General features: G+C 44.5%; 1 protein-coding gene across 6 annotated transcripts in view; it reads right to left on the reverse strand.

Annotated features, from left to right (window-relative positions):
- The window catches only part of FOXN3 (forkhead box N3), a 135470-nt gene extending 123084 nt beyond the window's left edge, over positions 1-12386 (reverse strand). Inside the window, exons 1-2 of one of the 6 annotated variants that reach the window (XM_027673267.1) lie at positions 12085-12386; positions 10046-10602 (exon numbers count right to left, since the gene is read on the reverse strand). In XM_027673267.1, coding sequence (XP_027529068.1) covers positions 10046-10588 — 543 coding nt within the window. In that variant the 5' untranslated portion in view covers positions 10589-10602; positions 12085-12386. Of the gene's footprint in view, positions 1-10045; positions 10636-12084 lie in introns of those variants that run through there. The other 5 variants (XM_027673260.1, XM_027673275.1, XM_027673291.1 and 2 more) reach the window with 5 other exon arrangements.
- Positions 12387-12908: the final 522 nt, after the last annotated feature.

Here is a 12908-nt window from a genome sequence, read left to right on the forward strand (position 1 = left end):
CATGCATTCCTTCCTACCTCAGCTATGCGGGCAAGCCAGAAAACTACTTACACTCCTATATGAGGAAAAGGTTTTTCACCCAGAGTCTGGTTGGGCACCGGAACAGGATCCCCAGGGAAGTGGTCACAGCACCAAGCCTGACAGAGTTCAAGAAGCGTTTGGCCAACGCTCTCAGGCACATGGTGTAACTCTTGGGGATGGTCCTGTACAGGGCCAGGAGTTGGACTTGATGATCCTTGTGGGTCCCCTCTAACTCAGGATATTCTGTGATTCTATGATTCTATTCATCTACAGCCCCTCAGTCCTCAAGTACTTCAGAAAGAGTGGAATTATATAAGAATCGTATCATTATTTCCAGTAAAATTTAAAATAAATATTATCTCTGAAGGGTATTCCTGCAGAACCTTTTGGCCCAGGGTATTCTCCCAAAGCCTAAGTGTAATTGTAGCTCTGTATGAGCCGGCAGCAGGCAGTTCTTAAAGCTGTCAAACATTGCTCTCCAAAAGCCTTCAAAGCGCTCCCAGGAGCAGTGACGATCTCTGGAAGTGCAGTGATTCTGTGTTATTCAGGGACTGGAGAAGGCTGCATGCAGCCAGCCACTGCAAAGCAGTGGTACTGAGGAGAGTCCTTCAATTACAGCTCTTCCTGCATGGCAAAGACTTTATTCCTAAAGATGAACCTTGCAAGATGTATTTAGTTCTCCCCAACTATTTAAGGAAAACAGATCTAATTACACAACTGCTACAATTATTACATTCTTTATCACTTAACAGTGATGTTTGCCACCCCTTCTCCTAATCTAAAAAGAGAACATTTCATTAATGGTTTCCCTATTTTTACTGAAGCACACAGAACCTATAAGAAAGGTGTTCCCACTCTCCAACCTCAAAGGTGAGGAAGAGATAAAAATATGTAAATGAAAGCTTGAGGTATCCCAGCACCTAACCTGAGTCTTGCATTAACCCCCACAGGTCCTGCAAGTTGCACCGTAGGCATTTTTTTTCAAGTGTAAACTCAGAAAAACATTTATAATAGTTGCTTCATCTCAGTGAGTATCCTCCCACAGTAGGCAGTCGTGGGATTTCATAAACATAGCGCTGGAGCAGAGCTTAATTTTCTGCTCAAAGCTTGAATGAGTGTGAATTTAGCATTCAACTAGATTGTCTTATGCAAAATCCCATCAATAAGTTTCTGCTCCATGTACTGCCACAGAAAATTCTCCATGCTGTAGAGACTTCCCTGTACAGAAGCCCATTCATTCCTCTGCTTACCAAGTACTGTCTTTCAGCAAGTTACACCAGTGCTTCAAAATCCTGAGAGTTCTCAACTAGTGGTAAATTGCTACTGTTCACTTCTGCAATGAAAGACAGCAATTCAGCATGCTGTAGATAGTGTTTTGGTATCTTAAGTCACTGGCTAAGGGCAGCAATTTGATTTCTTTTCTACTACAACAAGGAAAGACCACTCACATTTAACATCGTTGGAATGAGTCCTCCCACAAATTCCTACACCAGTCCCCAGGACAGTTTTTCCTTAACACCCAGAATGGAATTTGAAGAACTAAACTGAAACAATTGAATTAAAAAAAGAAAAAGAATTTAAACATACTGTCTCCAAAATTATTAAAATGGATAACTGAGTAAGATCCAGAGGCATCATTTATGGCCACAACTGCTACTTTCCACAGCCCTCAGTCGCAATTCTGCTGTTGTTTACTCAAGAGTAAATCAAAAGCAGCTCCTCTGAAGTCAGGAGTCCAAACTGGTGGGAGAACAGAAAAAAAAAAAAAGGAAAGCCCTCTTCAGGCTTAGAAGGGCCAGTAATGACCTACCAAAAATTTAGGAGGAAAAACAGTTGTCTACCAAAGAAGGCAGGTCGCTCCCCTTCTTCCTCTCTCCTGAGGCTTATCTTTCATGACACACTGGTGAGTTTGACACTAGTGACAACTACATGAAATTTAGGACTCTTTAGAAGCCAGTTTTGTTGCCAAAAAGTAGATAAACCTTGTCAGCATCCAGGCTGTTATAAATGTGCTTATTCTCAAGAAAAGATATCCACTGTTTTATTGCCATTGCAAAAAATGGCCAGACATGGCAGCGATGATGAGCATGCGTGGATGCCTGTCCCAACTACCAGGCATCTCAGCAGCTCCAGCCACTTGATCAGTAAGATCTGAAGGCTGTAGGCTAAGAGGAATCATGGACAGGATGGTATGGCAGAGCCAAGGCATTCTGCACTCCCATGTGTAATTAAAGGTGAGAATTGCTGGGAACTTCAGTCCTGGATGCTAATTTTGCTCAAAGGGAAAATACCTCAGGAAGCTCTTGATAAAAGCAGCACAACTGAGGAAGGTGCTCCTTGCCCCCACCTACAAGGCCAGCCAGACTGCTGAAACCATCCGCAGGGCCACTGTCCAACAACATGTCTGCTCCTTCAGAAGGGCCACCTTTGTATCCACAATTAAAAAAGGCATATGGTATTACTTCCATGCCTGAATTCTTCCAAGTCAGAAAAAGACACATAGGAATTAAGTCACAAAAACTAAACTATACTTGTAGTGTAGGACTTCTTGAGTTTTGTGACACAGTGCTTTGTTATAGCTACATACAGTGCTTGCACCATGACGTCATCTAGCAACAGTCTGCCCGGTCTTGAAGTGACACAAGTCAATTACTTTTACATGCTAACCCACCCGTGATCAACATATGAGGAACAACCAACTAAATTAAAAACAGTCACACAGGGTCCTTTCTTCATAAGGATTTTGGCTTGTGTTACTCTAGGCCATTCATTTTTTTTAACTAGATTTATGATGAAGATACAGCAATTAGCTGAAAACAACATAGAAGGAGCAGGTATGAGCAGCCTGGAGACTGCTGCCCAGATGCCACAGGTCAAGTCATTTGAATGACTTTACCAGAAATGTGAAGATCCTGCGGGACTGAACCAAGGTTTCAGCTGTCTGGCTCAGCGGGCAGGACACAGCAACCGCCTGAATCCAGAGCAAAGAAAGGAAGCTTCTCCAGCAACTCAACTACTTCAGGCTGCCTAAAGAGCATTCTCAACTCCTCAATTATTTTCAGCTGCTCAATTATGATCAAGACTTTTAAATGCTTTTTCACAAGGTCTTCACCCAGGAAAAGAAGCCACACAGCACAGTCTGCTGGGCTCTTTCAGACAAGGTAAAACACTTCACTTCCCTTTTAGGAAAGGAAGAAGGAAGTCTAAGGGATACATATTAGCAATTAAAATGGATTCTTTGATGTTTTGCTGAAGAACTGAAGTGCAAGACAGGAGAGCATACACTCAGCTACACCAGCCAGACCAGCAAGCCCAGTTCATCTCTGATGTTCAGCTACAACAGCCACCATGGTGGGCCTGGTGCTCAGGGACATCTTGCCACATTCGCTAATGGACATGTAAAAGTGCTCCTGTGCACCCATGTCCTCTAGCCCCTCGTCAGCGATGCTTCCTGTGCTCAACCGGAATGCTGCTCCAGGACCTGTGCTTCCTCTGCTGGCAGTGAACGTGGCAGTTCATTAGCTCTCTGACAAATAGGAAGAAACCTAGGAGGTGATGAGGATGTAACAACAGCAGCATGAACGAGCCCGACAATAGGTTTTATAGACATCCTTTCCTCTCCTGCAATAGTTTTTCAGAGGATATAGAACACAGCTCCATGCAGAGCCACCTCTACTAGCAATATTAAGAACCTTGGGCAACAGAAAGAAACAAACCTTGAGAAAATACACGTGTGCACACACATCCCAGCGTAACTTTCATAGGACCTTTCACCTCTGTCCTATGGACCCAATCCAGCACCAAGCATGTATCTGACTGAACATACAAGCAGCCTCAGTGATTTAAGTGCAGCCTGTGCTCTCAAAGGTAAGAGCATCCTTCATCCCTTCCCTTTCCCATCTCCTGCTGTCACCAGGTCAGTTCTGAGCCGGCTGGAAGCCAAAGGCACAGCTTCATGCCAGATTAAACAGAGCTGAGCCCATGGCCTATGCTGACACTGGTGCTCCACTGACCACAGTAACCATGAACTAAACAGGGAGCTGAAAATGAATCCAGCTAAATTAGCCCACTGAAAAATAACCCCCAAAAAATTATGCAGTTTTCAGCCTGCTCATTGTGTGGTGACACATGTGCCAGTATGAGCTGAGGAGGGGCTAGCAATACACCCCCAGATCAGTTCCATCTCCCAGCAAAGGGAACAGGTGGCCAGGTTGGGCAGGGATAATGCATGATGGTGGCAGCCCAGACTTTGATCACTTTAAATCAGCTGTAGAACACCACAAAGAGCCACTAACACAGGCCACTTACACTGCAAATAGCACAGTCCTGCTCCTAAGAGAAAACAAAAAGAAACATCTCCACGGAAGAAAGCCTCCCATTGTACTTAAACTTCTGTTCTCATTTCATCTTAACCTTCACTGTGTGGCAGGGACCACATTCAGGAAGGTGCCAGGAAGGTGCTGGAGCAAACAGTCAAGAGCAAGGGAGTGCAATCACAGCTAAAAAATGGACTCATTAACCCCACCACAGCCCAAAGCCAATGGTAAAGAGCAGCTCCTACTTTCCTGGGCTCCTTCAATGCTGCTTAACACACTTTGCATCATTGCTGTGGGTGAAGAGCACAGACAGGGCCCTGTTACTCCAGTTTATTGAACCTAAGTAGCCAATTTCCTCTGGTAGGTCAATAGCCTGTCACTGTGCAACCAACACTCCAGTTACCCAGCATGATGCCTGCACACGGGCTATCATAACCAAGAGCAAGACAGCATAAATACCTAAGATGTAAGGTTCAGAGGACCCCCCAGATATTGCCAGCTCCTCATCATTACTTGAAAAAGAACTGATTGGGATTTTTAAAGCTCTATAACAGTTCATACAGGCAGACTCCACTGCAAAGAGTTAGCTCTGATGTGAAGTCAAGCAGCTGGAAGCCAGTGAAATGGAAGAGTGTTATTTCCATGCACAGCTTCAGGAAATCTATTATTTAAATATTCTGCATAATTTCTAGGGTTTGCAATTCAAAAACAAAACCGAAAGGGTTCAAGAAAAGCTCTCCATAAATTGCCGGATATCTTGAAACTCTATTTACAGTATGGTTCTACAGAATTTATGATTGCTGTAGAAAGAGATGACCCTCATTTCTCCACATACCAATTTGAGGAGAAAATTTCTGATATTAGAGAGCTTTTTGGTACGACAGATAAAGATATAAGAAAATAGATTTCAATTTAAAACTAGACAAATTCCAACTTAAAATCAAAATATATCCTTTTAATAATTTGAGAAATTAACAGTTGCACCCACTTATTTAGGGCATTATTTTATTAATGGATTCAATATTATCTGAAGCCTTTAACATGAATCTGAGGGGTTGTTTTGTTGGGGTTTTTTTCACTTTAGCTCCACCAGATGTTATAAATGCAGTGAAATCCTGACACTTCTATTATTTGGGTCAGTCTGGGTAATAAAAACATTAAAAACAGAGGAGATATTTCTATCCCGAGAGTGCCACCAAACTTTCACAGGAAGTCTTCTCAAATAACAGCATTAAAAGAGGGAGGACAGGGTCCCATGTCCCTCACCTTTGTGCATTTGCAGATTGGATTAGGAGATTCTAACACAGAACAAGCAGGCTCCTTTTCCTCTCACTCCAGATAGCACTTATTTTTTTTGCATGGTTTTACCTGTCAAAAGCCCAAACACTATCAAATCAGTGGAAAGACATTTGCAGGAGGCACTCCTGAAATTTCAGTCTCCTATGCCCAAAGGGTCCCCGACAACTCCTGTCAGATGCCCTGGCAGAGCGTTTATGAGAGACAGTACATTAGATGATGACAAGTTGGACATCAGCTCTCCAAGAGCTCAAGGACCACTTGGGAGTCCTCAGATCTCAGAGCCTGCTCCAGACGGAGGAGGAGCCTGGCTCGATCTCCATGACCCAGTTATGGACCACGTACTTCTAAGAATAACTTCCACATCAAGCGAGGAGAATTTTCTTCCCCCGTCCCCATAAACATATCCTTTACCCTCATTACATTTTTATTAAGACGTCCCTCAGCACAAGTGCCAAGCAAACCTTCATTATGCTTGAATTTCTTCAGCTTGCACACAGCTGGGAGCATGTGTGTGTTTCCCTATCTCAGACAACAAAGAGGAGCGCTCTCGATCGGATGGATGTTTAAAAAAGCACAAACCACGGAAAATACAGCAGAATAGTGGAGAAGAGCAAGGGGACAAGAGCTCCAGCCTTTATAACTGCAGGCTGTTCACTGAGACAAAAATATTGCAGCGAAGCCAATGAGGTCAAACATCATTTCCCCTCATCTGGTAACGATGACTGAGGAAGTCTGCATTCATAAAAGGCACAGACTTATCACACACCCTGAAAAGACAATCCTACCAGTCTTTGTTCAAAGCAGGAATCCCTACACGAATAAAACAAATCTTCAAGGGAGAAAAAAGTAGGGCTTGTAACAAAATTTTTCAGCAGCCCCTTAGCTCAAGCAGCACTAGTGGGCGCAGCTATAATCACAGCAAACCTACATAATGGGTCTGAACTAGCTTAGCCCTTTCCCTGCAAGCAGAGAAGCTGCCACATCAGTAACTCCGTTGCTAGGGCAACTGCTTACTTTCCATATCAACTGCAAACTCGTTGCTATGGAGACACATATACAAGAAAAATTCCTCTCTATAGCCAAGGACCAGATGGTAGGGAAGTCAGGGAAGTCATGGACTAACGGGCTGTACTAAATGGGACACACACTAGAGGACATTTAGATCTGTATGTTCACAATAGGATTAATCTGAACAAGTGAATTCACAGGTCTGGCAGTATAAACAAAGCCAGGGAACTCCTCATCTATTCCCCATCATGTGATACTTCATACCCTGGCCAGCTACTATTAAACTGCTGAGCTCAATGCAAAGAGGTTTGTACAATCAAGGGCTCAGCATTTTCCCTTCTTCAGCCCAGCTCTCTGTCTCAATCCAGATCAGCCTCATCACAAAGTTACACGAATAGCCACGCTGTCAGCTTGCCAGGTAAGCCTGATGGCACTGCAGCTGAAGTGGAATAGCAGCAGTGTAAAAACAAATCCGAGCAGAAAATTGTCTTTTCCTGGCACACCTAAAAGCACCAGGACAGGGCAAGTCAAAAACAGAAGTGATGCAGCCTGCCTTTTTTTTTCCCCTCTCTGTTACAATGATCTCACATCAGGAAATTGAAGCATTCATACACAGGCAGAAAAAGCTGCAGACTATAAGATGCACATTTAGCCCCATGAATATAAACTAGTAGCACCCAAGATTGAGAAAACTACTATGCAGAGGGAATTCAAAAAAGAATTAAGTGTTCAGCAGAACTTTTTTTAGAAAAACGATTACTGAAAGGCTACACAAACACTGGAAAGCACAACTATGAGAGAAAAGGCTTCTAGCTTTTTGCAATGTGTCAATGCACATCACCCAGCAAATGCCTGCAATTCCCAGCACTGATTAACTCCTTCCCCCCATACTGTACATGTTTCAGAGCCCATCTTGTTAGCATTTCATAACATGCCACTTGTTAAATGCTGCCTTTTTTCCTCCACACAAAAACAGTAAAGCAGGCAGACTCCACACCTGCAATTTGCAGGATCTGGCTGCAAAGGAGAATAAGTGGCACAAAACGATTCCTTAGAGATGAAAATCTCCCTTTCCCCTGCCCCAAGCCCCAGACCAAACCCACAGAACCCTTTAGATGGACACCTTCCTTCTGAACAGCAGATATATTTGCTGCAAGGTACTCAAATCAATCCCAAAGTGTGCGTGCCTGCGCACACACACATGAAGGTATTTTCAAAGCCATCAGTTGACATTTACTGCTTTCCAAGTCCACAATTAGCTGTCAAGCACCTGATTCAGCAACTCTGACTGAGGGCCAATTCTGTGCTCAGGACTCTGTCTGCCACATCTCTTGGCCAGGACATGAGAAAAACCCAGCAGGGGACTTAAAAGACCTGGTATGGTGCATTTTACGTTTTAAGATTCCCAACCCACTCATCTTAATGCTGGCTACCTGCAGTTATTAGCATCTCCAGAAAGCGGAAGAAATTCTTTCTCATAATCTGGGATTTTCCAGGAATGAATAAAACTCCACCTTGTTATTCATACAGGCAGGGCCTCCCACCACACCTTGTTGTCTATGTAACCATGGTTCTAATGAATTTGAGACGTTGGTGACTAGTCATGCATTGTGCTGTGCCACTTCCCTGTGGAGAGGCAGCACATTGTGGTCTTGTTCATAGGAGCTCAGTGGACTGCCAGATATTTGACAGATAGACATGAAGACAAGCTCCTCATAGGAAGGAAGCTGAAATCTGAATAGTCAACTTGTAAACAGAGGAAGAGGGACTGAACAAAACACAAATGGCAGTCTTAAACACATGCCTTGCAAGTTACAGTATTTTGGGGGGGCTTAAATGCTTTGTGTGAAGATTTCTTACAGTCTGGGACAGGATCATGACAGTCTAGTGTGGCGTTTGTTATTATAGTCTCACTTCCAAACCAGAATTTAAGACTCCGGTTTACACAAAACAAGATTCAGTTCAGAAACAGATTTTTTTAATCTCACACACAATCTTTCACAGCAACTAACTGATAAAAATACCAACACACAGTGTGTGATCAGTAATATGGAAACAAGGATTTTATGTAACAGTATTTTTTAAAACAGAAAGAAAAGAAAGATAGAAGGGTAAATCCTTTAAAAAGGGAAAGCTCCAGAGAAGAGAAAATTAAGTAATCTAAAACGAAAAGTTCCTATTTTAAGGTAGTATATGACTCTTCTTCTAGAGTTACTTGAGCTCCTATTCCACAGCTTTTGAAGTTAAATAGCCCACAAAATAGGGAGAACAGCACCACCAACAGAAGTCTAGTTTCAGGGTAACCAGTTATAAGACAATCACAGCATTTACCTCACTGAAATACAAAATCTGAGTGCATCTATTGTTTCTGCCAGGGAAAAGTGTCCACTGTCTGATCTTCAGCCAGTTTTAGAAACAGACCATCAGTGATCTGATCTTACCTGCTATTTATTTCCCTAACCTGTGGGAAGGCCTCTGAAATTAATCTGCAAGCTGATGTTTTTATCAGTATATCTGTACTTTGCCAAAGATTCATCCAGACCACTGCTTCTTGAGACAGTCCCCTTCAGAAACTGATACCTGCTCCCAGGCACACTGACGCAGTAGAAGGCTGTGTGGAGGCAGTCCTTTCTGCCTCCTCTGCTCCGCCCGCTTCCCCATTCCCTCGCACACAGCCTCTTCCTGCAGACTCCGCTGAGGAATCAGCAATGAAACCAGGCGACAACAACTGAGATCAGAAAGCGAAGATGTGCTCCCCAGGCCTCTGCACTGCACCAGGCGCAGAAGCTACGTGAGCCCAGGGAGAGAACAACCGAAATTTTGGTGAATGGTAATTTTCACCTTTGATGCCAGACCTGCCTCATCTCTTTGAAGAGCTTTTCTAAAACCTGCTTGAAATGGAACAAAGCTTCATCACCAAAATTCAGAATTACTTCTGCTGGTGTAAAAGAAAGAAAAGTTTTTTCAGATTACAACACAGACCAGGGAAAAAGAGATGGACTCTTACATAAGGCATACCCTTTCACTATACATTTGTATTAGCCAAGAACAGCAAGCAGCCTATTTATAACATGATTACATTCATCTAGTATAGCTGGAAACCATTACCACAGCATGATAACTAAAAACAATATTTAACCACTATGCATGAAGACACCAGCTGGGGGGAAAAGAAAAAACACACACACACACACTCCCCGAGTGCTTTCTTACAGATGTCTAGACAATGAATTTAATAAAATCAGAATGAGCAATGCTAAAGAAATGTTGGCTCTCTGAATTTAATGAACTACGTTACCAGGGACAAGGTTGAATGTTCTGTATTTCACTGTTAAGGACCCATTCTGGGATTAGCAGGTGAATATTTTCAGCACCACACGTTTCCATAGTTCCAAACTTACCTGACTTCTGTCTTTGTCCACTTTCTTAAAACACTTATTCAAGGATAGATTATGTCTCACAGAATTTTTCCATCCAGTGGGTGCGTTTGCAAAATATGGAAAGTGTTCCAAGATCCAGTTGTATATATCCTTTACGGGCAGTCTTTTGGTTGGTGAGTCCTCAATGGCCATAAATATGAGGCAGCTAAAGGAATAAGGAGGTTTGCAGTTGGGGTTCTGCTTGGCATCGTAGGGCATGTCAGAGTGGGCAGGAGACGGTGGCGTGTCATCACCAATGTCCTGAACAGGGCTAACACTCCTTAACACCGAGTCCCCAAAGCTTTTCAGCAAGTTCTTACTCTCGTGTAACCAGTTCAAATTAGTTAGTTCTTCATCTTCCATGGCCCCTTTATCCAATCTGATGGCAGGCAAAGAGAAATCTAGGTCCTCGTCATCGTGAAGTGCCTTTGATAAATTGCTATCTTGGTAACGCTGGCTCAGTCCACTGGGAACACTAATTCCTGAGCCCTCTGGCTTCTTACTGGGAGGCATGACTGGACCCATTTAGACAGTAACTCCTGGGAGAGTGAATCCAAAGGAAAGGGAGAAAGAAACAGAAGAGAAAAGTTAGCTCATAAAAAGATCCTGCGTAGTGTTTGGACAGCTTTTCCCTAACTGGTCACTTAGCCTTTTGCCACCTGACAAGTTCACAAACATCCACAACTGTTGAGTAAAATAATCTAAAGTCAGCACACAGGAAGAAATTTCAGTCAATGGAATAAAATGATAATCCAGATACATCTCAGTTCTGCATGAACGTGAAGACCCACACAGGAAATCCCGGAGACATGTCCCTTTAATGATGAATAGGTGTATCAAATCATTCATTGTATCCGACTGTATCACTTTAATAAGCATGTGAACTAAAAAAAAACAACTAAGTAACAGCAACTTAAGGGCAGTTCTTCAATTTCAGCTGTTTCACATTTGAGGACAATTCAACCACACCATGATTAAAGTCACTCTGGCTAAAGGCCAGGGCAGACAAATATCCAATTTGACTACGGATTCGGTTGCATCAAAACTCAGAAATGACGGCAGACCTTCAAAACCATCAAGGGCAGGAGAAAGGAGAAGAGAAAGCAACACACGGTAGTTTTGGGACCAGGGCCAAGACATGGGGAAACAAGTGCCAGAGGAATAGAGCATTTTAAAACATATGTAAACAGAGAAGATGCTAACATTAGCTGAACTGTATTTCAAACATGGTAGAAAACAGTCAGAAAGTCAGCTGTAATGCTCAACAGTGGCCTGGGAGAGGTCAGATGAGCTGCTGAGGGTACTGTGTAAGCAGGCCCTAGGGGGGACACCTGTGAGCTGTAATATTTGGGATGCCTTGAGCCCTTCTAAGCTCAGTGAACTTGGGCACCTGCCCAACTCAAGAGAATCAGATAGGAGACCAACAATTCTACTTTAGAAGCAGGAGACAGGCTCACTTGGCTTCTATATGCAGTCAAACTGCCAGGATTTAGGTCTGGAAATGTGAATAGCAGTAGAACAAAAATTTGAAAGAGTTAAATTAATAATAAATTTTAAAAGGATGAGACTTCCTGCACAAACACTGAATAAGAACAAAATGATTCCCTGTACCTAAAACATAACCTCAGCAGCTCCCTGAAGTCATGCAGTCACACAGTCAATACCATGAACAATAGGTAAAAAAACCTACAGGTAACAATAGAACAAATCATCTATCTGCAAGGAAAAATAAAGCAACACAGCCATTCTGGGAAAGAGAAATGATGGACTTTATTTTACCTGTTATAAACAGGCAAAAATGAAAACTGAAAGTTCCTCCGTCTTTCTATAAACACATTACACCAAAGCAGCCATTACTAAAAATAAAAACACAGAACTTTTCTGCACAGAAGCCCCTCAATACACACCATCACTCAAGATACTGAGAATGTGCAGTTTTACACGAGTATCTGGGAAAGGAAAAGTATCAGGGAAAGGAAAAAATACCAAGGCAGATATAAACACCGGGTGGCAAAACTTACGTCGGTCCCACTTCCTAGCTTTCAAAACTGCAGCCAGCGCAGCCAGAAGGTAAACAAGGGAATCGCCGGCGTCCTGGGGCTCCGGCATTGCCTACCTACGCCGCACGCTCAACTTTGACTCCAAATGGAAGTTACGTCCCATGAGCTTCTAAACAGGAAAATTATATGATGGCTGACAGTAAAGTAATTTAATTGCACTGTTGCTATGACAACATGCTGCTCTCTTTCTATTTAATTTGCTTATTTGCCAGTATCCTCCCAAAGGGCCATATCACTCCATGATTTTTCTCCCTGTCTCTCTTTCCCCGCTTCAAGCAGCAGGGATAACCGGGCGGCCGCGGGCCCGAGGAGCCCCCTCGGGCCAGCAGGGAGGGCCGGCGGGGCCCGGCCGGACAGCGGCTGTCGGCGGGGCCGCGGCGGGTGGGCGGGGTGCCCGGGGCTGCCCCTGCGGCGGCGGGGCCCGGCTGGGGCCACGAATGGGGGTTACGGGGGGACTGCTAACGAGGCCCGTGGCGGCGCCCCACCGGCAGACAAAGGAGCGCCGGTCACACGCGGTCCCGCAGCCGAGCCCACGGGCACTCGCGGGCGCCCCGGCAGCCCCGGCCCCGCAGCCCCCGCGCCCCGGCCCGGGGGGGCGCCGGGCAAAGCCCCCGCCCGCCTCCCGCCGCGCGGGGAGGGGGGGGGGGGCGGGCGGGCGCCCATTGGCCACGGCCGCAGCCAATCAATGGCGTTGCCAGGCGACCGGTGCTGCCCGGGCCGGGCGGCGCGCGCCGCGCACCCCGCCAATGCCGGGCAGATGTCACCGGCCCGCGCTGGGCTCGCGC

Source organism: Neopelma chrysocephalum, unplaced genomic scaffold, assembly GCF_003984885.1.
Source record: "Neopelma chrysocephalum unplaced genomic scaffold, ASM398488v2 Primary Assembly neopelma1_24, whole genome shotgun sequence".
NCBI classification, from domain to species: Eukaryota; Metazoa; Chordata; class Aves; order Passeriformes; family Pipridae; genus Neopelma; species Neopelma chrysocephalum.